Raw genomic sequence first — 24,662 nt, 5'->3', positions numbered from 1 at the left:
TGGTGAAAGCGCTATTTCAGTACAACAGTCCATATCCATGTTTAATAAGCTGCACATTTTAAAGGAAATCTGTTTCAGACAACAGTATTTTGCATACAAATCAAATACACTGATCAAATGATGTACTGTAAACAAAACAGTGTGTGGTATGGTATGTATGTACAGTAGTTGCCAATGTAACATGGATGCACTTCTTCTATTGGTTATTTGCTTCTCCCTCCAGTTTAAAGAACAATAGCTACAGTTGCTAGCATACTCCTGTATATTCCTTCTATATAATAATATGAGCGCTATATTGAATGCTATCTTTCCTCTGCTTCTACATGACTATGGAACCTATTCATTATGAAATAATGAATATAAAATGTTGTGCCCCACAGAAATTATGTTTTAATCTCAACACAATTTTCAGTGGCTGCAGCTGAGCTTTTCAGTGTTGCTGAAAAAGCAGTTAGCTGTTCTGCAATCCCTAACACTGCCATTGTCATCACTAGTTAGTAGAGATGAGCGGGTTCGGATTCACTCAGATTTATTCGGATCTCAAAACGGCATTTAATTGGCTATCGGCTATCACGTGTTTTGGATAGCCAATAAAATAAATCCAAACTTGCGGTAAAGAGGCGAAAAGAACCGAGTAAATCCGAACCCGCTCATCTCTACTAGTTAGTAACGGTGAAAGTTTACACTGAACACCAGTGTAACTTTGCATCCGTTAACATAGTTCACACATATGCATGGAGAGGGCCTGAGGGGCAGAGGCTTCCAAATGAATCCCTCTTTGCACTCCGGTTCTCCTTCCAATAGGAAAGAGCAGGACTGTGGGTGGTAATGCCGTCTGAAGATGGCTTCAAAACCCTCCGAAAACTCAGTTATCGGAGCTTGATGTATGGCCGGCGGCCATATCGGGACTCCAATATTGAATGGGCTCATAAATATGCGGAAACCACTGTTTCAGCAAGTATAAATGGCCCATTCACCTTAATGGACAGGCTGCTATGACCTAATGCTGTAGAAATATGATATGGAGGCATCTGCATCTTCTCACTATAGTTGGTATTATATGGCCTTCAAAAGTTAAGACAATTTCAAGCATGATTTTCTTTAATTTTCAGAAAAATTGTTCATCAAGCCGATACGGACCCACTAAGTTAAACATGGCCATACCCAGCCAAGTAGTTTCTGATCTCTGTTCTCACGCACTCATTGACGGCCTATAACAAGACAACTCTAAGGGCAAAAAAGTTGAAAGGTTTCTCCCCAACGGGATGTAGTCAGCCGACGGTCAAAATACTGGCTCCAGAATCCTGACAGCGTTGGGATCCCAGCTCCAGTATCCCGACCACCAGCATCCCGAAGGTAAGTATCGGGGGTTAGGTTTAGGGTTAGGCGCTAGAGGGAGGGTTAGGGTTTGACACTAAGGGGGGATGGTTAGGTTTAGAGTGTGGGGAGGGGGAGGTTAAGTTTAGGCACTAGGGGGGTGGTTAGGTTTAGGCACCGGGGAGGGAGGGTTAGGATTAAGGGTAAGGGTTAGTGTTAGGAAACTTACCTGGTAGGGATTCTGACCAGCGGCATCCCAACTGCCAGGATCCCATACCCAACCCTTCCCCAACAACTCAATACTTAAATTCTTGCTACTCTCCTACTTCCAGAAGGAGCTCAAAAACTATTAGTAAATTCCAATCTGAAATTAGCAAATTACATAACAGAAAAGGAGCTCTGGAAACTAAGACAGATGAGCACTGCAGACACTAAGCCCCCATCAGGACCTCTTTGGTATAGGGACAGATGGTACCATATCAGAATGAAAAATGTTTCAGAAGCCATGGATGCTTAAGCTCTTCCATGTTATCTATCTATCTACAGTATCTCCATATTCTTATGGAGGCAATTGACACATATTGCTGTTTAAAGTGCTTATTGATCAGGCCAACAGAGCCCTAATGCTGGGTACACACCAGCAAATATATTGACCGATCAATTGATCGGCCAATATATCTTGTGTACGTCGGCCAGTGTGTACCAGTGATATGTCTGTGTGAACGACGTCATTCACTGACATATCACGTCGGCTGTGCTGCCCAGCTGATGCCTAATATATCTTCAGATATATTGGGGCATCATGCTGTGTGTATGGGCGGTCAGCCGACCGCCCGTACACTTGCTGCATGCCCCCCGACCAGCGGGACCTGGGGCCAGATGACAATTGATGTATCTGTTAGGTGTGTACCCAGCTTTAGACCTCAGAGTGGTGCCTTGCCAAGCACCCACATAAATTATTCTTATAAGGAATTATTATCCTATAAAGCAAAATATTATGCAATGAACAATAAATATTTCCTCTATAAGATATTCTAGCATAGAGTAACATAAAGGACCAGCTGTACAACGACTTAATACCAGTGAGTATCGGACGACATATAAGTCACATTGGCCAGTGTGTACCCACTATGTCGCTGATGATGCTCCCTCTCGCGCGTCATGAGTGACATTGTCCGTCGGACCTGTATGCAGGTCCACAGGGCGATATCGCCAGCGGGGCCAGGCTGCTGAAGGCATCATGGACCCGCTATCGTTCCGTCGCTGCCGGCATCAGCAAGTGTGCATGCACTTGCCGATGCCGGCACCCCCGCCGGGTCCCGCCGCCCGCGATATTGCGCTGGGCACACATCGTTTAGTGTGTACCCAGCTTAAGACAGCATGTACACAAATACAAATGGTGCTTTCCATTGATTACTGAAGCACATCATGCTTTTTGCTAGATCCCCTCAACAAATCATGATGATCCTGGAGGAACACTACTGCTTCTACACCACCTCACTCATTGCCTCCCTAGGTTTCCAACAGAATAATATCCTGTCAATGGAAGGCCAGCAAGTTTGAATATCAGGGCCTTTTTACCCTCCCAACCTGTATTCCATTTATGTGTAGTAGTTGCAAGTTCAAACTCCTGAGAGTAATAAAACCAATAATGAGTTCTTTTCATGTTTAGAACAAGACAAATGTATTTGCTTCACTGACCCAACCTTTCACAGCCATCTCTATATGATTGCGTACTAATTAAACCAACAATGGTAGTGTTGTCAGTAAATGTAATGATCCCACTTGAACCAAAAACAGGAGCACAATCATAACATACTATGTCTGGTTTAATAGTGATACTTTCCTCTTAACATTTTGTTCTTCTCTCATCCTTATCCATATAACATTCCTCAGCTAACTATACCCTTATTTCCTGTTATGCTCCAGCACAATGGGGCAGATGTATGAAGCTCTGGAAAGTGATAAAGTGCAGAGTGGTAAACGACCAACCAATCAGCTCACAACTGTCATGTTACAGGCTGTGTTTGAAAAATGAGAGGTGGGAACGGATTGGTTGGTCATTTATCACTCTGCACTTTATCACTTTCCACAGCTTCATACATCTGCCCCATTATCTGGAAGACAGGTCGACAATGAATAGGTCGACACCAAATGGTCAACATGCAGTAGGTCGACATGGACAAAAGGTTGACAGTTACAAAAGGTCGACAGAGCAATATGTTGATGTGTACAAATGGTCAACAGGGACAAATGGTCGACACGCCAATGGTCGATGCAAAAAATTGGTTGATGATGTGAATTTTTTTATTCTTCAATATTTATAAGGTTAGGGTTCCGGTTAGTGTTAATAATAATAATTTTATTTTTATAGCGCAAAACCACACCGAGATAATTAAAATCAACTGAAAACTAGAGAACACAATAAGCATATTGCAGGGTTGGTGCAGACATTTTGGGAATTAACTTCTCATTTGGTACCACAAAAGGTACCAAATGAGGCAGCCGTCTTGGGCGCACTTGGGGGAGGGTTAGGGTTAGGCTGCCGTAGGGGACGGTTAATGTTAGGCACTAGGGGGGTTAGGGTTAGACTACAGTTAGGGTTAGGCACTTTGGGGAGGGTTAGACATGGTTAGGCAATAGGGGGATGGTTAGGATTAGGCTTAAAATACAAAAATGGTTCACACATTTTTTTTGTATCGACCATATGTGTGAACCATTTGTCTATGTCGACCTTGTGTACCTGTGGACCCAGGGGCGTATCTAATGGGTCCAGGGGGGCCCCACACTGCACACCCTGTACCCATACGGTTACTTACCTCTCCAGAGTCCCACGTCGGCGCCGAATGCAGCATGGCCACACACCCACCAGCCATCGTTCATCGATGTTGGCATCGGTAAGTGTGTATGCACATGCCGGCACCCCCTCCGGGTCTGTCGCTGATGAGGTCGGCTCATACACACATCGTCTAGTATGTATGAGCCTTAGGAGAAGTAGCCCATACTGGCCTACTCTCCCGGAATAGCTGGGAGGCTCCCGAAAATCGGGTGGCGCTCCGAGCCACCCAGAAAAGTGGTCAGGTCTCCCGCACCCCTTGATATATACTGTATACACTCCAGTATCAGATACACCAGAAGAGGAGAAAGAGAATGAGGAACTAGAGCACATGCAAATCAAACGCATTGGGCCTGATTCAGAGTTGTACGCTTGCTGCATCTGGGCTGGGATCGCAGATGTAGTAAGTAGGTATCAGACACCTCCTGCTGCATTTGCATTTAAGCAGGACAGAATTGCAAAGCCACTTGTGTTCTCCTTTGCAATTCCGTCCTCTGCTGAATCAGGCCCAGTCCCTATGCTTGCAAATGTTCAACATCGCAATGTCGCGAGCACTACACTTCTAGGTTGCAACATCATGGAGGCTCCGTGATAGAGGGATCAGACCAAAAGCAGGGTTTGAGTAATTTGCAGAGTGCTTCCTCTGGTGACGGGCAGCTGAGGCTCCCAGGGGTTATAATTTGTGGGAGGCAGATGCTCCCCCGGGGTTCAAAATTGTGGATGGCAAAGTCTCCTGCCTCCACTCGACCCCTTGTCATCCAGTAGTTATGACCCTGAAAACATTGTTCTCTGTAGAGAATAAGAGGCATAGCTTTTTGGGTCACTCATAAGGCCTGTAATCCTGTTTATCATACCGCATTTAATGCTGATCTCGCCCATGATTAATTAATGGCTAGCACAGTTAGATTTGAATTTCTCTTGTATACTCTAATACCATCATCCACTTTATCTTGGAAATAACTTAATTTATCATGGATCATGCATTATATATATATTCAATAATTGTTGTGTCCTGAATATCTTTACATTATCGCTTTTGTTGCTGTATCTGCTCATGCTGCAGTGCATAAGGAATTCTGACACAAATTTCAGTCTGCTTGATGAAGTATCCTGCTCCTGATGGCCTTTTAAATGTCTTACTTACCTTTGCCATTAATGATATATTAAAAGTTCTAAGATATAGGAAAACTGAATTATCATGAATTGTTTTGTCATACTAGCAGTGACTCCTGAGCCAGATGATATAGATACAGAAATGTCTACTTCAAGTTCAAAGGCAACTGAACAATGTAAGTGACCATACTGTACTGTTGCTTAGGATTGTGTGGGTTAATGTAAAGTTAATATTTAGTTAAATGTGTCATTGCATCCACATCCAGAAGGATTTGCTATGTCTTCCTATGAAGCTGTAACTATGTGTTTTCATGCCTATGTCCTGCCAGTAGATAAGTGACGGAAACATAATAATGAAACAGTTTATTTTGGAAGCACTATAATGCACAGGGTTGTCTGGGTAAGAACAGTCATATTCTCTAAAGAAAAAAAAATAAGATTAAGACAAATTTTTAATGTTTGCACCAAGATTCAGCTAATGTAATATGATTGCAGAATTCCCAGTGATTTGTCTGTGGGACAGTGGGCCTGATTCAGACCCGCTCGCGAGCGCTGAGCGCTCGTAAGCGGGTTGATGTTGGCCCAGTGCGCATGCGCATAAGGGATCCGGCTCCGTCGTGCGCATGCGCGAGACCCGGATAGCGACGTCCAAGCCATCGCTCCGGGCCTCGCTACTAAGGGGGCGTAGAGCCAAAAGCCAAAAGCACTCCAGGGCTTGCGGTAACGAGACCCTACCGCAAGGGTCTCGTCGCTGGCCCGATGGTCGTGATGGTCTTGACCATCGCGACCATCGTTTTGGCCGCTCGCTATAGCTGTGGGTGGTCACCCACAGCAATGCGAGCGGCCAGGAGGCCACTCCAAAAAGTAAGAGGGACGGCCCTGATTCAGAGCGAGCGCTCTGTCAGAGCGTCCGGCTCTGAATCAGGGCCAGAGTTACTTCTTCCATGAGCTAATAACAAATAAGGTTTTCTCACATAGGCCCCTGCTTATTCATTTCTATATGCAAAATAGTGTTTAGATTCTTTTTGATTTACAGCGAGATCAGGGAGTTTATATCTGATTTGGACATGTGTATGTGTATGATTTGATCGTACAAAGCTTGCATTCTGCCATTTTGCATAATTTTTTATTCCATTAATTTCCTACAACCTCATTTTGTTATCTTATATTGCAATACACCTTGGCCCTCATTCAGAGCCGTACGCTCTGAGCAGAGCGCACGCTCTGAATGAGGGCCGGCCTCCATAACTATGGAGCGTCCTCCTGGACGCTCGTATAGCTGTGGGTCACCACCCACAGCCTATACAAGCGTGCAGTTTGATGGCCGCGATGGTCTTGACCATCGCGACCATCGAAACTGCGAGCCGGAGCCTGCGGTTGAGGTTTTCAACCACAAGGCCCGGAGTGATTTTGGCTCTATCAGAGCCAAAATCACTCCCACTGACATCACTAGTGATGTCAGTGGGCCGGCTTCTGACGGGAGGCGTTCCCTTAGGAACGCCCCCGTCAGGGAGGCACGCCCCCGGCACGCCCACCAAAGGGGGCGTGCTGTCAATCAACATCGACAGCACGCCCCCTTTGATCAGAAACAACGAGCGAAGGAAAGTCCTTCGCTCGTCGCGTCTGGCGCATGCGCACGACGGAGCTCCCTCCGTCGTGCGCATGCTCAGTGCAGAACATCGACCCACTTGCGAGCGGACAGCCGCTCACGAGTGGGTCTGAATCAGGGCCCTTGTTATTAAAAACATATCAAGATACTATATGTACAGACTGATCACTTGTTTCATGACTTGATTTTGACCTATATACAATTAGCTCACTATGGGGCTTATTAAGTTAGTCGCAAAATGACTGCAGTTGTGGTCATCAGCAGAAGCCTGATTTACTACTTTAATAGAGGAATCCATACCTAATGTGCCTGCATCTGCCAGAGGAAACCCGTGCCGCCCATTCATTTTATGGTAATCGTCGCAAGCGTTATTGCTCCTGGTGGAACGAAATAAGGTTCTTGGATACAAAAGGTTAATTTATTACAACAATAACAAGATATAAAAGAATAATAGTTACTTAGCTTTGGAATATAAAATGGTTACACGATCTAGGAGCCTCGGTCTCTCAGAATAGAACTGGAACGAACAATTTCCTGGCCACCAGCTGCAGACTGATCCAGGCATAGGGCAGGCTGCTGAAATCTCCTTTGTCTCTGTTTATATAGTATCCTACTTGTCATACCCAACTAACTTTTACTAATATGGGCATAAACCTACTTCAAACTACTCTATTGGTTAACTACTGATAAGAAGTTTTCTAAAAACTTAACGCAGGCGTACATCGCAAAAGACAATGCCTAAAGGATTTATGGCTTGTCTAGTTTCCACATTCCTGTACCACTTCATGTCTGATACACACATAAGAACCATGAATGAAAATGGATGTCAGTAGCTATTTTGCTCTCCCAATACAGTTATCATTAGTATCTGGACTTTAGACCAGCCCCATGTTAGGAGCATGAGATCTTTCAGAATTGGGCTTCCCTCACTCGTATGCACCTTTCAGAATCACACAGAGCTGTTGAAATGGAATGGGTTCAAATCCCGACAGTGACAGGCTGACAGGTGAAGATCCCGATGCCCGGTGGTAAGTATGCTGACTGTCCCCCCCTAACCCTAACCCTCCCTTAGGGGTGCCTTACTCTAACCTCCCTCCATGGGTGCATAAACCTAACCCCCCCTCCCTGCACCCTAAACCTAACCCTCCTGGGGGGAGTGCCTAACCCTAACCTCCTCCCCTAGTGCCTAACCCTAGCCCCCCCTTCCCTAGCTTAACCTTAAACTTCCCCGGGGGGGTGTCTAACCCTGCCTACCATCAGGAGTCCCTAAACCTAACCCCCCCATCCCTGGGCTAAGTGTATACTTACCCGGCAGAGAGGACGATCGGTCCAGCGTCCTTGGCGTTCCGGCGTCGGGATCAACATAGGCGTCTGCATTTCGACACCTATGTTAAATCCCTTGCTGGGATTACGCTGTCGGGATTGAGACCGGTGGCCAATCCGGCTGCCGGTTTCATAACTGCATCCCGTTGATGCACGCCCATGACACTCCCATGGTAATCCCACAAGACAGGGTGCTTCCATGTGCTCTCATTGTTGCCACCCAACTGCCACAACGAAATGTCCAATTTCATGAAAAAACAGATGTGTCCGAGTTCCATCTGACTCAGAATAGAATGGAGATATGCAAACATGTGTAACCCTCCCTTCAGTGTGCAGTGTGGTGCAAGGTGCATTTGGAGTGATACACCTCCTATTAGTCCCTGCCCATCACGTTTTATAACAGTCACACATATAGATACAGGTATAGACATATGCAGCCACAGTTCTTGTTGAATAACTTGGGCTCCAGACCTTCTTTTATAAAAATATACCACTTTATTTCTCTCCTCCTGCACATGACTTTAAAGAACACAAATATGGTTACAGCAGCTTCTCCTCTTCCTCCAGCTCATATACTTGGCATGTCAGATGGTGTATGACAACAATATTATGGATATGGTTACATTACATCTCACTCTTCTTCACCAGCACAGTCTTTAACCATAGTTACAGTAGATGCTTTGCACTTTACACATACAGGTCCACCTGGCCCTACGCTGGCTGGTGTCTGTAGTTCTCCCATCTCATACATGCAGGTCCACCTCTCCCTATGCAGGCTGGTGCCTGTAGTTCTCCCACCTCATACATGCAGGTCCACCTGGCTCTATGCTGTCTTGTGTCCGTAGTTCTCCACCTCATACATGCAGGTCCACCTGGCCCTATGCTGGCTTGTGTCCGTAGTTCTCCACCTCATACATGCAGGTCCACCTGGCTCTATGCTGGCTGGTGCCTGTAGTGCTACACCTCATACATGCAGCTCCACCTGGCCCTATGCTGGCTGGTGCCTGTAGTTCTCTACCTCTTACATGCAGGTCCACCTGGCCCTATACAGGCTGGTGCCGCTAGTTCTACAGCTTCACACACATCTCATATAAATTATTTTGCTCTCTGTCTGTTCTCTGTCTCTTCTAAGACAATATACAGAGAGTCCCACACCCAAGCTGCCTCTCTCTGCTCCCCTTCTCTTTCACATGGGACAGCAGTATACAGACTTTTCCATTGCAGCTATTACACTCTCGGTTGCAGCACATCCCTATCCTACAGGAATAACTCCTATAGCCATACTGCTACCACAGTGACCCCCCTTTAATGGCTGCTGGGGGGGGGGGGCTTTTCTGCATAAGGGATTCCTCCTGTCCCTTAACAGTAAAGCTCCTGGAAAACTCCTCTTCCCCATCTCTCCAACACATATACTCACATGTCTTACCCCTCTCATGGGTGCTGAAAACTTCACTGGGCTGCTCACACTGCAGGCTTCCACCTCGTTCTCTGTGGTCTCTCACAGACTTTATCTATGTAGCCTCTCTCACCTTGGGTGTTAGATGGGCATTGTGGCAGCCGCCATGGCCCCGCCATGCTCCCCCTTCCGGGGGAGCACAAGAGCTACATTAGTGCTTCCCAGTTCTGTCTCTCCCCAAAGATATCTGCTGCTTTCCAACTTCTCCCTCTCAACTCCTTTGTTCTCTCTCCTCCCTCCTATCTCTGCTCTCCGAGCTACACACACAGTCTTCCTGTCCCTGACAGCCTCTGTGGGGGGAATTCAATTGTTCTGCCGGTGGCTTTTCTTTAATGACGCCCGACAGAGTAATTCAATTGGTGCTCTGTCAGGGCGCGACAGCCACCAGCGCCGGCATTTCTGCACGCACTCCGGAGGGTGCGAGCAGAAATGTGTCTGAAACACCCTGGATAGGCGCGCAGATAGCGCAGATAGCGCGCCCTAACAGAAATTAGACGTGTTCAGCCGTTTTAGATGGCTAAACCTCATCTTTTAGGCGGCAAAGAGGGCGATAATTAATGAGCGCCCAGAAAAACTGAATATCAAACTGGGCGCTCATTAATTATCACGCCCAAAAAAACATTTGAATTGCCCCCTGTGTGTCTTCCTCTCCAGCCCCTCCTTTACATGAAAACTGATCCTCAGGGTCTCAGACATGTAGTCAGGGCCGGCAACAGAAGTCTAAGGGCCCAGTACACTGCTATCTCTGGATTCACCATTTGTGCCCGTCTGACTCAGACCCTGTGCTTGCAACTCTAGCATGAGGGGTTTATGTTGAGTTGACCATAAAGTGCACGTTACTGAGTATATTTTGCTTCTGCGTATACATACTAGTAAAGCCATATGAGCAGTTGGTAACATCTTGCACTAACAACCACTTGCAGCTTCTTACAATTAAAGAGGCATATCGGGGGGAGGAGGCGTGTAAGCCTACCCACAGTACAATATGGGTGCATTGGCGCAGATGTGACCAATAAACAATGCGATATGGACTCATGTGAATAAGAGAACTGAATAGTTTATCTTTTAATTCATATCCGCAAACTGATCAAATCATTACTGTGGAGTTTTATTTGCTCTATAGTAAAGCTAAAGCTAATACTATAAGTGTACATCTTACAAGTGTTTTCTTGAGTAGTTTTCCAAACTGAACTCAACTCAAACAGACAAGCAGACAACAGTTTAATAGAATAATGATTTTAAATGTCAGCATCATTTTCTTGCGGCCTTCTCCAAGTCCCATGTGGACAGCACAGACGGCGTTGGATAGAGCAATGGATGTCATGCCATTTTCCCTGCAGTTTTCTCAAGTTATCTTTTGTTTGAAATGCTGGAGAAGGCACTCATGTGGACGTGCCCAACAGAGGCCATGCTAAAAAGCATTCTAAACCTTTTATTTTTAAAGGCCCTTGTAAGTTATTAGACCAATTAGGCTAAATGAACTAAAATGACAAAGGCTCTAATTTGTTTATGTGTTGTATATCATGAGACAACTTCCAGACACATAATTGTTACCATTATTTCCTCTAGGTTCAATCATTAGTGAAAACACAATGGTCAGCAAGTCTTCAGATTCAGCAACTGGTGCGGCCCCTGGACATTCCGAGGTACAGTACCAACACATTGCTTGCAAGACTACTATATACCAACTGGAATGCACAGACCATTTTAGATATACTGTATATGATGGGAAAAAAAAGTGTAAATAAGTTACTGTAAAACAAATTCAGTATACTGTACATTATATGTGAGACAGTGGACTGTGGACTGTTAGGTCCTGATTTGAAGTCACACACAATTTCCCCTGCGGCTGTATCTAGTGATTTGTTTGCAGGCTGTGCATGCATGGTAGCATACATTCACATATGTATCTCTGCACATCACTGAGTGATTCTTTGCCTATTCTCTCCATCCATCAAATGGGCACTACAATAGGGTAGTTCTAGTGATGACTGGCTTATGGAAATGTTGTGTCCAACTCAGAATAAGGCTCTTATTTGGCAGGCAAGCTTCAGTAAATACACCATTGTTTTTCTTATGAAATGCTGTATCTGTTTGATATGTCACATGACTACCTTCCCAATTAAAAAATTTAAGTTGCATCCAAGATGGCCGATTTCAAGATGGACATACCATAAAAAGTTTCCCCCCCAATATTTCCTTTCTCATTTCCTTTTTATAAGTGTGTTTCCACACTTATGGACCACCATATATTTAAGTGAAGTGACACTGTGCAGTTGGTCCATATTATTACTAGCCAGTGTTATTGTCAGAAAAACAAACTTTCAAATATTGTCCTTGGTAATATGAAAGAATGAGGTATAGCCAGATATGTATAGCTGTTTACAAATGGCAATAGCAATATTTTTGAAAGCTATGAGTGCCAATTAAATGAATCTATTCACTAAAAGACAAGTCATATAGAAAATCAATATTCTATTACAGATGTACTTTGATATATACAAGTTGAGGAATTGACTGAGAATAAATCATATATCTAATTAAAATAAAGATATTAAATGCATTACAATATTTTCATCTTAGATTCACCTTAGAACATACTTCCCCCATAGACTCTGAATAGGAAACAAACACACAGTTGGAGGTTAAGTGACCTAGAACTGCCACATTAGGTGGCACAGTAAACCACTTTTATACCCATGTCCAATAATTAATGCTATTATTTTACTATTTAGGGGGATATCCTGTTAGCCGCAATAAGCTGCTTTTTCATGAAAAACCGCCTTATCTTGCGACTAAATACTTATCACACAATCCTATTAGCCACGGACAGTGGCGTCCCTCCCTGTGGTGTCACCCAGTGTGGGCAGGGATGCTGTGCACGTGGCAAAGCTGTGCACCACCGAAAAGGGGGCATGGCCTCACAGGCAAGGGGCATTTATCGCGCCCCAAACACCCGTGGTCCCGTGATTATTACTGGGGGAGGGGTGCCGGAGGTGTGGACTGCCCTTTGTGCAGTGCCGACTCCCTCACAGTGGGCTCCATTTACTAACGAAACATACCCCCTTTAGCGCTCACTAAAGGGGTTATGCCACCTATCTGCATTTAATAAACAGCGGTAATATAAGATTACCGCTGTTTTCACAGCATCCCTCTCGCCATCTTTTAGATGGCGAGAGCGATGCAGTCCCCATTGCTGGCAATGGAAACCCGGCATTGCCTTTCCGGCTTCAGCGAGGCCTTCCAGGCACTGCCGGGTCCCCGTGTCATGCACATGTGCAGACGGACCGTCGCACATACGCATGACACTGGAGCCCCATTGCTGGCAGCGTTAGCAGCCCAGCGGAGGACCTCGCCGAGGACTTTGCAGGACCTCACCGGAGGGGTAAGTATTAATAAATACTATTGGCATTTTTGTTTGTATCACAGTGATACTAAACGAAAATTGCCGCTGGTATTTTCATTTGTTTATAAATGGGGCCCTGTGTCAGGAGCCGAGTTCTGCACTTAATGCTACAGTGTAGTACCCGGCTCCTGTCACTGAGGGGGAATCTGCACCTTGGTGTCACCCCTCGGCAGGTGACACCCGGGTGCGGCCGCACCCCCCTTGTGACGCCACTGGCCACGGAATTTAAACTTGCAAATTCTCCGTAGAATTTTTCGCAAATTAGTTTACATCACCTTCTGACCAGATGACTAGGTAACACAGATGTAATGGTCAGCATTACTGCCTCACAGCACTGAGGTCGTGGGTTCGATTCCCACTACGGCCCTAACTGTGTGGAGTTTGTATATTCTCCCTGTGCTTGCGTGGGTTTTCCTCGGGTACTCCGGTTTCTTCCCACACTGGTAGTTTAATTGGCTCCCAACAAAATTAACCTTGGTGTGTATGTGTGTGTGCGCATGTGGTAGGGAATGTAGATTGTAAGATCCACTGGGGCAGGGATTGATGTGAATGGACAAATATTCTGTGAAGTGCGACAGAATATGTGTGTGCTATATAAGTAACTGGGAGTAAATAATAAATAAATAGTTGGGAAAATCACTGTTTTAAGGTAAAAATGTTGGGTCCAGGTTCAGGACCACTGACACACCCTCCTTAATGATTAATTAGGCAAACAGCATTTTTTAATTAGATTAATTTGGCCAATAATGACATGTAATTTTTGGGATGAAAAAGTGCAAAGTGTAGGAAAATGGGTTAATTGATGTGGGACAGGTATATGGGGTGCTATATGAATGGGACAGGTGTTAGAGGTGTATTTTGAAGGGTTTTTTTAAGTGACTTTAAATGACACAAATATATACTTATATGCATTTTTATGCACCCCCAAGTTAAGTACAGTTATTTTGCAAAAAACACTTGCTTTCTACCATTATTTGACCATTTTAGAAAAATGCATATAATAGCCAATTGACACAATTTTAAAACCCCAAATACTTTTATTATGTCACTAATGCACTTCTATACTGTTGTCCTATATCAGTTTGCCTTTTTCACAGTTTCACCTATACTTATCACAGGTAAAACCAGCAATAATTAAAGTTATTGCTTTATCGTGGCTAGTAGGATATCCCCTTTAATGTGAACTCACATTGATCTACGTAAACACTGACACATTTAATAGAAAGCTTCACAAACATCACTTTGCATGGTGACCTTTAATAAATGGCACAGACATCGTATTTGATATATAATTGTGTGTAATGTACTGAAGAATATGGTGCCAATTATTACATAAAATAATAATATAAAATGCAAATGCTCTCAAATGAAAGGCGAATAAGCGTGAAACTGTCAATGATAATTAGAAAGGTTTACATCTCTTCCAGAGCCAGAGTTAATGACATTAATTATTCTATATGGGATATTAGTCTGAACTCAATAAAAAGAGCACCTTGTAAAGACATTAATTATTCTATACGGGATATTAGCTTGAGCTCCATAAAAAGAAGCCCATGATTAGACATTAGTGGACTCTTGGAAAAGTTCACATTGGGGTGGACTCGAAGGTGACTTATAACTGTATCAGAAAAGTATTACATTTTCTCAAGAGCTATACAAGGCAAAACATTGTTTGCATATCACCGGTACAATTTATGCTATTTCTAAGCAAATAAAAAATATTGGTCTTTTACAAAGAAAAGAAGGTCCTCTTTCAAACACGTAGTCTGCTGTCTCCTATGTCATCTGGAGATGTGACAGAGGATGGGATTTAATAGGTACCGGATTTGCAGCAACTTATAAGTCACTGCAAATTGCATCAGTTTTCTCTTGAGTTTAGTCTCCAAATCCTCAGCTGTAATAGCCAGCAATTTGGACACTGTGAAGCCAAGCTGTGTGGTGGGTTTTAAACCCACACATTTTCTGCGTCTTGGCATACTGTCAGGAATGCGGCATGGGATCGGTCGCTACTCACCACTGTGCCAGCATCCTCGGGCTCTTAGGCGTCCAGACGCCAGATGTGGAGGTGAGTGGTGGGCTGAGTATTCTCCCCAGGGACTGCTAAGGCTTTTATGCAAGCGTCCTGGTTCCAGCGGTGGAGGACATGGGTGCAGTCATGTTAGTCTGAGTCATCTGACTAGTCTCTCCCAATGGCAGTCCTGCAGTCTGTCAGCTGATCTCACAACCCAATGACCAACTGCCTAGGGGTATTTAATACCCCTTTTACACCAACCGAATAACCCGGGTTATTGCCGGGTCGACCCGGGTCGATGCTCTGTGTGAACGGCTCCCAGAAAAAATTCCCGGGTTGATTTACCCGGGAATCTTACTGGGGTTGAGAGCAGGGTTGAACATGGGTTGTTCCCAGGTCATGAGGCAGTGTGAACGGGTTTTACCCTGCTTATTTGACCCGGCTAGCTCTGAAAGATGCTGATTAGAGCTTCAGGGGCACAGACAGGTGATGTAATTTGTCAGTGCCCTGCAGAGAGAGACGCACATGAAGCCATCGCTTGCCTGCCTAACCTCCTACATCACAGCAGCCTGACCAGCAGCCACAAAAGCAGGCAGGCACACAGCCTGCCACAGCCAGAACAGCAACCTGTAGCAATGCTGTAATCAGTCCCCACCCCTCTCTTTTGTTGCCTTTTGTGACCTCATCTTTGTCAGCCCTTAAAAAAGTCAATTTTTAATGACATCTATAGGGAAAAGCAGGGATTACCCGGGTTCAGTGTGAACGGGGCAAACCCGGGAATAACCCGGGTCGAATTGCAGTGTAAACGGGGTCTGAAGCCGAGTTCGACCCGGGATTGACCAGTGTTCAAATTCCAGGGTCGGACCCGGGATTTTGGTGTAAAAGGGGTATAAGTCTGTCTCCTGCAGTAGGTAGTTGCCTGCACAACTTCATTCTCTAGTGATTACTACTGTGTCAGCTTCCTGGCTTCACCAGTGTACACTGTGTTTCCCAGGCTGTCTCCAGTTATCAGTGAGGATCACCTGTGAGCTATCACTGGACTTCCAGAGCAGTACACACCATTGTACCCAGTATTTACTGGGCTGTCTTCAGTCCTCAGTATGGTTTATTCCTTTACTCTTCAGTCTTCAGTTGTTTATAGTGAGCTATTCAGTTCCCTGACTTTTTCCCTGTGTTGCTGTGGTGTCAGCTTTCATTTTAATTACTAATTAACTCTCAGCTGGACCTCTAGCATTCCTAGTACATGTCTGCATTTACAGCTCTCTGCTTCTCTATAGAAATGAGTGTATCTTACTCAGTATCCTACTGTGTTTAGCTCCAGGCTCCACTGCAGATACCAGTGCTCTGGACAATTTTCTCCATAAGCATCTAGTTACTAGTATTATTATTTCCGTATATGATTAGTCCACAGTATTTATTACCATCTCCTACATTTGGATACTAGTGCCAGTGAAATCCTATTATTATCTCATGCTTCCGGATACTAGCTTTTATTAGCATTCCATGTTACCAGGATTCCAGTATTTATTTCAGTCTTCTGCGTCTAATACCAGTACTAGTGAATTCTCTCATTCATTCCCATAGTGTTCTCAGCTCTCTTCATGGATCACGTTACAATTACCAGCACGTCCACCTGTGTCCTCTAGCTTGTGTATATACATTCTTCCATTTGTCCCCAGTAGCATCAGACACCTGACCAAAGGACCACAACCTGCCTATCGGGTGCAGCTAAAACCCATATACTGATTGGAGGGGTCACTGGTGAACACCTCCTGATAGGTTAGACTCCGTGCCTTTGACCAGTCTTGTCAACGTCTGGTGCTAGTGGATGAAGAAGATGTATATACAGGTTCTTCGCCTCTGATACCTACCTTATCCTAACCCCTCACCTTCTAACTCCATGGCTACGATTATCAATCCTAGTTTCGTGACACATAAAAAACCACTTGCAACTCTCTAGCCTTGCTCCATGAAGAGCCAAAATGCGAATGTCAGCTTCTTTGTTTACCGAGTAGCTTCAGTCTGATTGGTCAAAGTATGAGAAAAGCTACTCTGATTGGTTAGAATGTTATAGAAATGATTATCTTACAAGAAATAATTTAATTAAAAACCATAAGTCTACATAAAGCAAAGGGTTGTTTATTGTCCGGACAATCTCAGGAGCACACAGCCCTGTGAGAGATCTGATTTCATGGTAATTAATTATTGACATCTAACCTATGCCTATCTTAATCCCGATGCCGAAACGCCGAAGGACGCCAGCCCGAACGAGACACCCTTAGTGTTAGCCGCAGAAGGAGGAGGTTAAGTTTAGGGAGCATAGCAGGGTTAGGTTTTGGTTTGGGAGGGGAGGTTAGGTTTAGGCACCCCTAGGGGGGGGGGGGTTAAGGTTAGGCACCACTGGGGGGGGGGATAGGGTTAGGCACTAAGGGGGGAGAGTTAGGTATAGACATAAAGGGGGAGGGTTAGGTTTAGGCACAAATGGGGAGGGCTAGGATACAGGGTGGGGAGGGCTAGGGTTAGGCTACAAGAAGGGAGGGGAAGGGGGGAGGGAAGTGTACTTACCCAACCCCTGTCGGGATACCAACCATCGAGATGTCGCTGTTGGTATTCTGACAGGAAGCATCCCAACAGCCAGCATTACATACCCATTACTCCCCGACAATCAAGGAAAGTTGCACAGAAAAGGAAATTGTTGATGTACTACGTGATCATTACTTTTCAAATTTAAATATATTTTGTAATTAAATATAATTTCAGAGGTAGTTAGGATATCAGTGGCCAATGATACGGGCCTGCCCACCAGCATCCAGGTCACCTCATCCAGCAAGTCTCTAACACTCTGGGGTTCAAAAATAAACAAACTTAAAAAGGGATATAAAAAGTGACTATGTGTATTAAGTGGTGATGCCCTGAAGAGGCCCAGCCAGAGCAGCTCAGGGGGCACCACGCCCAAATGCTCACCCAAAATAAACTGACTCTACATTAGGGGTGAGCGGGTTCGGATTTCTGAAATCCGAACCCCCCCGAGCCCCCCCGATCCGAGTCCGATCCGAGTCAGGCTCGACTTTTCCCGCCTGACTCGGATCTGAAATCGAGGCAAAACGTCATCATCCCGCCTTCCGAGTCTCGCGGGTTTTGGATCCTATATAAGGTACCCGCGTCGGCGCCATTTTCTCACTCGGCTGTGGACAGTGAAGAGGGAGGGTGGGAGTTAGGGCTGTGTAGTGTAGTGTAGTGTAGTGTAGTGTAGTGTAGTGCTGCTGTTGTCCACTACTTCAAAGTCCATAGGGGCTGGCTGTGTTGTGCTGTGCTGCTGTTGTTAATAGGGGCTGTGTCCACTACTTCAAAGTCCATAGGGGCTGGCTGGACTGTGTTGTGCAGTCAGTTCTCCATAGGGGCTGTGTCCACTCCAAAGTCCTGTGCAGTGTCCCAGTCCTAAAGGAGTGCTGTAGTGTTGTCCAGGGGGTGCTCTGTCCATCAGGGGTGCTCCCCCCAAGTGCTAAAAAAATAATATATTTTCTGTGTTTGTGAATTGTGTGCGCAGTAGCCGCACGTGCATCAACAAAGTAGTGCCAAGCGTGCGCCTGTGTCATAAGTAAAGGGCCGGCTGGCTTGACCGTTAAGGGTGCTGTAACCCCCGAAAGTACACTCCAGTCCAAACCAAAAAAAAAATTATTTTCTGTGTTTGTGAATTGTGTGCGCAGTAGCCGCACGTGCATCAACAAAGTAGTGCCAAGCGTGCGCCTGTGTCATAAGTAAAGGGCCGACTGGCTTGACCGTTAAGGGTGCTGTAACCCCCGAAAGTACACTCCAGTCCAAACCAAAAAAATAATATATTTTCTGTGTTTGTGAATTGTGTGCGCAGTAGCCGCACGTGCATCAACAAAGTAGTGCCAAGCGTGCGCCTGTGTCATAAGTAAAGGGCCGGCTGGCTTGACCGTTAAAGGGTGCTGTAACCCACAAAGTACACTCCAGTCCAAACCCAAAAAAAAATTATTTTCTGTGTTTAGCCGCACGTATATATCAAATCGATATAACATAAATGGAGGACCAAACTTTCTCCGATAAAAATAAAATAGAGAAAGATCAAGAACCACTTCCTCCTAGTGCTGAAGCTGCTGCCACTAGTCATGACATAGACGATAACATGCCATCAACGTCGTCTGCCAAGGCCGATGCCCAATGTCATAGTAGAGGGCACATACAATCCCAAATGGCAAAGTTCAGGAAAATGACCTTGAAAAAGACATTTAAATCAGCTGAAGAGAAACGTAAACTTGCCAATATGCCATTTACGACACGGAGTGGCAAGGAACGGCTAAGGTCGATCCCTAGTATGTTCATGACTAGTGGTTCAGCTTCACATGACGATGAAAGCCCTCCTCCCACTAAAAAAATCAAAAGAGTTAAGCTGGCAAAAGCACAGCGAAGAACTGTGCTTTCTAAGAAGATATCACAAATCCCCAAGGAGAGTCCAAGTGTGGTGGTGGTTGCGATGCCTGACCTTCCCAGCACTGGACGGGAAGAGGTGGCTCTTTCCACCATTTGCACGCCCCCTGCAAGTGCTGAAAGGAGCACCCACAGTCCACTTGCTGATATGCAAATTGAAGATGTCACTGTTGAAGTACAACAGGATGAGGATACTGGTGTAGCTGGCGCTGAGGAGGAAGTTGGCGAGGAGGATTCTGATGGTGATGTGGTTTGTTTAAATCAGGCTCCGGGGGAGACAGTTGTTGTCCGTGGGATGAAAAAGCCCATCACGGTCATGCCTGGGCAGAAGACCAAACATTTCACCTCTTTGGTCTGGCAATATTTCTATCCAAATCCGGACAACAACTGTCTTGCCATATGTACCATATGTAAAGGTGAAATAAGTAGGGGTAGGGACGTCAACCACCTAGGAACATCCTCCCTTATACGGCACCTGCAGCGCGTTCATAAAAAGTTACTGTCAAGTTCAGAAACTTTGGCTAAGACCGTAAGCAGTCCAGGGACACCTAAATCCCGTTGTCCTGTTGTATCCAAGCGCCTGCAAACCACACCGTCAACTCCCTCCTCGTCAATTTCCTCCTTAGTTAGGATCGGAAGTAGTCCTGCAGGCCATGTCACTGGCATGACTGACTCTCCTATCCGGGATTCCTCCGGAGGATCCTGCATTGCTACGCCTACTGCTGCCGCTGCTGCTGTTGCTGCTGCTGGGAGTCGTTCATCATCCCAGAGAGGAAGTAGGAACACCACTACTTTTACTAAACAATTGACCCTCCAACAGTCCTTAGCGAGGAGGATGAAGTACGACAGCAGTCATCCTGAAGCAAAACGTATAACTGAGGCCTTGACTGCTATGTTGGTGTTAGACGTGCGTCCGGTATCCGCCATTAGTGCAGTGGGATTTAGACAATTGATGGAGGTAGTGTGTCCCCGGTTCCAAATCCCGTCTAGATTCCACTTCACTAGGCAGGCGATACCGAGACTGTACAGAAACGTCAGAAAAAGTGTCCTCAGTGTCCTGAAAAATGCCGTTGTACACAATGTCCACTTAACCACGGACATGTGGACAAGTGGAACAGGGCAGACTAAGGACTATATGACTGTGACAGCCCACTGGGTAGATGTATCACCTTACGCAGCAACAGCAGCAGCGTCACCAGTAGCAGCATCTCAGAAATGCCAGCTCGTTACAAGGCAGGCTACGCTGTGTATCACCGGTTTCAGTAAGAGGCACACCGCCGACAACCTCTTAGAGAAACTGAGGGAAATCATCGCCCAGTGGCTTACCCCACTTAGACTCTCCTGGGGATTTGTGATATCTGACAACGCCACCAATATTGTGCGGGCATTACATCTGGGCAAATTCCAGCACGTCCCATGTTTTGCTCACACAATAAACTTGGTGGTGCAGAATTTTCTGAAAAGCGACAGGGGCGTGCAGGAGACGCTTTGGGTGGCCCGAAAAATTTCTGGCCACTTTCGCCATTCAGCGACTGCGTGCCGAAGACTGGAGCGCCAGCAAACACTCTTGAACCTGCCCCGCCATCACCTGAAGCAAGAGGTTGTGACGCGGTGGAACTCAACCCTCTATATGCTTCAGAGGATGGAGGAGCAGCAAAAGGCCATACAAGCCTATACATCCACCTATGACATAGGCAAAGGAGGGGGTATGCACCTGACTCAAGCGCAGTGGAGAATGATTTCCGTGTTGTGCAAGGTTCTCCAGCCCTTCGAACTTGCCACACGTGAAGTCAGTTCAGACACTGCCAGCTTGAGTCAGGTCATTCCCCTCATCAGGCTTTTGCAGAAGCAGCTGGAGAAAGTGAAGGAGGAGCTAAGACGGAGCGATTCCGCTCGGCATGTGGGACTTGTGGATGAAGCCCTTCATTCGCTTTGCCAGGATTCCAGGGTGGTCAATCTGTTGAAATCAGACCACTACGTTTTGGCCACCGTGCTCGATCCTAGGTTTAAAGCCTATGTGGTGTCTCTCTTTCCGGCCGACACAAGCCTGCAGAGGTGCAAAGACCTGCTGGTGAACACACTGTCAGCTGAAGCGGAACGTGACACGTCAACGGCTCCTTCTTCATTTTCTCCTGCAACTGGGGCTGCCAGGAAAAAACTTAGGTATCCTAAGCAACCCGTTGGCGGTGATGCAGGGCAGGCAGGACCAAGTTTGGACATCTGGTCCGGACTGAAGGACCTGGCAACAATTTCTGACATGTCTACTGTCACTGCATATGATACTGTCACCATTGACAGAATGGTGGAGGATTACATCGGTGACAGCATCCAAGTAGGCATGGCAGACAGTCCATACCTGTACTGGCAGGAAAAAGTGGCAATTTGGAGGCCCCTGTACAAACTGGCTCTATTTTACCTGAGTTGCCCCCCCTCCAGTGTGTACTCCGAAAGAGTGTTTAGTGCAGCCGGGAACCTTGTCAGCGAAAGGCGTAGGAGGTTGCTTCCACAGAATGTGGAGAAGATGATGTTCATCAAAATGAATTATCAGCTCTTCCAGGGAGACCAGCCTCCAGAAGGTACAGAGGGACCTGTGGTGGTGGATTCAAGTGGGGACGAGTTAATACTTTGTGAGGATGAGGATGTACACACTGAAGAGGGTGAGGAATCGGTGGATGAGGAGGATGAGGATGACATCTTGCCTCCATAGAGCCAGTTTGTGCAGGGACACATTAATTGCCAGCTTGTTTTGTGGGGGCCCAAACGAACCAATCATTTCAGCCACAGTTGTGTGGCAGACCCTGGCGCTGAAATGATTGGTTTGTTAAAGTGTGCATGTCCTGTTTATACAACATAAGGGTGGGTGGGAGGGCCCAAGGACAATTCCATCTTGCACCTCTTTTTTTTCTTTGCATTATGTACAGTTTGGGGCCTAGTTTTTCAAACTGCCATCCTGTCTGCCACTGCAGTTTCACACCTAGATAGGTCACGTGTTTGTGCCGCCCACTCGTGTCGCTTAGCATAGTCATCCAGCTACCTCGGTGCAACGTTTTGGACATAAAAACACTATTGTGAGGTGTGAGGTGTTCAGAATAGACTGGAAATGAGTGGAAATTAAGGTTATTGAGGTTAATAATAGCATAGGAGCAGAAAAACCTACAAATTCTGTGATTTTAGCTGTTTTTATGCTTTTTTAAAAAAAAATACAGATCCAAAACACAAAACCCAGAACCCAAAACACGGAAGGGTGGTTTTGGCAAAACCAATCCAGATCCAAAACACGAAGAAAGATCCAGATCCAAAACCAAAACACAAAACACGAAAAGTGGCCGGTGCACACCCCTACTCTACATACATATAGATAGGACTTACTGTGAATTACTGTATGCCTGTTACAAAATGCAGTCAGCTGCTTGTTTCCCTGCTTAAAAACATATAGAGGGAGGTGGGGTAGGGGTGCCAATCTAGACTGAAGTAATCTCAGACTTCAGATGTGTGTATAGATACACATGACATAGAGTATGAGTACAGTTTATTTGGGGTGAGCGTTTGGGCGTGGGGCCCCCTGAGCTGCTCTGGCTGGGTCTCTTCAGGGTATCACCACTTAATACACAGGCAGGCCCATATCATTGGCCATTGATATGCAAACTACCTCTGAAATTATATTTAATTACAAAATATATTTAAATTTGAAAAGTAATGATCGCATAGTGCATCAGTAATTTCCTTTTCTGTGCATAGTACTTCATAACCTCAAACATAAAATGGAAGCTGCTCAAATCAATTTGGCAATACTCTTCAGGTGCATGAAAAGGAGGGGATATACTAAACAGAAAAACAGAAAGGGGAGTATCCCCTAAATATCCTCCAGCACACTAAATTGTACCTGCAACAATAATGAGAACTATATGGTAATATAGTACATGGTAAGCTGCCAGGCCACTTCACGGCTTCTCTGATACCAGCAGTTCCTACACTACATGATAATAGTGCCCACTCTGGGCCATGTAATTATCTATTGTAAGACCTCATGATAAAGGCACATACAGAAATACATCCAAATTGAGAGCCAGCTTACCTGGGAGTACTTCATAATCGCATCTGATAGCATTTCATCCCTTAGAATGTAAGCTCTCGCGAACAGGGCCCTCTTCCCTCATGTGCTTCTTCTTGCCTTACTTTTACTTTCATTTACAATGGCACCTAAAACTTGGTTACTGACACCCTGCTGCTTATTTAGGTGTTATGCAGCATTGTTTATAAATCATGTACTTGTCCTGCATTGTCTGTACTGTTAATAACTGTTGTCTTGTGTACTCATTTGTTTCTGTACTTTGTAAGGTGCTGCGGAACCCTTGTGGCGCCATATAAATAAAGGATAATAATAATAATTGGGGTGTACAGTCTAGAGCCACTCCTCATAATCAGGGAGAGTTGGCAAGTACAGTATGCATTGTATTAATAAAAAAACATTACAGGTGGGTGTTAAGTTTTCATCTGGGGACACACTATGCACTTTTACAGTTTTCCCCAAGGCAGGGCCGGATTTACCATTAGGGAACCTAGGCGGCCGCCTAGGGCCTATCTGGTCCCAAGGGGCTCGTGGCCGGGCCCCCCCTTCCACGATATCCGGCCCTGGAGAGAATTTTCTACACTGTATTTGAACAACTGCGACTTGACATATAGGCAGTATAGCAGCAGCACGGCTCCATTTCCTGCCTGCTCCTCGTCTCAATCAGCTCCACCCCATCACGTGATGTGTCACTACATTAACAGCGAGTGCAGCGCAGCCAGTCTCCTCTCCCGTGTCCTATCCTCTCTGCAGTGTAGCCAGCGGCCAGCTCCTCTCTCTGCAGTGTTGCCAGTGGCCAGCTCCTCTCGCCGCAGTGTAGCCTGCGGCCAGGTCCTCTCCCCACAGTGTAGCCAGCGGCCAGCTCCTCTCCCCGCAGTGTAGCAAGCGGCCAGCCCACCTCCTGCAGTGTAGCCAGTTCCCCTCCCCGCAGCGTGCTCTGATCTAGCCCAGCTCCTCCAACCAACTGAAGCTCCTCCATAGCCTGTGCTGCTGTAGCCAGCCAGCACGCCGCTCCCTTCACCCGCAGTCACAATGACTGCACCGCAGCCAGCCTCCTCCTCGATTGCAGC

At 45.8% G+C, this 24,662-nt stretch overlaps 1 protein-coding gene across 1 annotated transcript in view; it reads left to right on the top strand.

The window, feature by feature from the left end:
- The window catches only part of ERICH6B (glutamate rich 6B), a 244,794-nt gene that overhangs the window by 42,330 nt on the left and 177,802 nt on the right, over positions 1-24,662 (top strand). The window contains exons 5-6 of the mRNA XM_088477424.1: positions 5,374-5,442; positions 11,224-11,300. Of these exons, the coding sequence (XP_088333550.1) occupies positions 5,374-5,442; positions 11,224-11,300 (146 nt within the window). The remainder of the gene's footprint in view (positions 1-5,373; positions 5,443-11,223; positions 11,301-24,662) is intronic.

The sequence above is a fragment of the Taudactylus pleione genome, unplaced genomic scaffold (assembly GCF_031769625.1).
Source record: "Taudactylus pleione unplaced genomic scaffold, aTauple2 ptg000005l, whole genome shotgun sequence".
Lineage (NCBI taxonomy): Eukaryota > Metazoa > Chordata > Amphibia > Anura > Myobatrachidae > Taudactylus > Taudactylus pleione.
The sequence above is the reverse complement of the archived record's forward strand: the minus strand, read 5'-3'. Positions and strand labels throughout refer to the sequence as shown.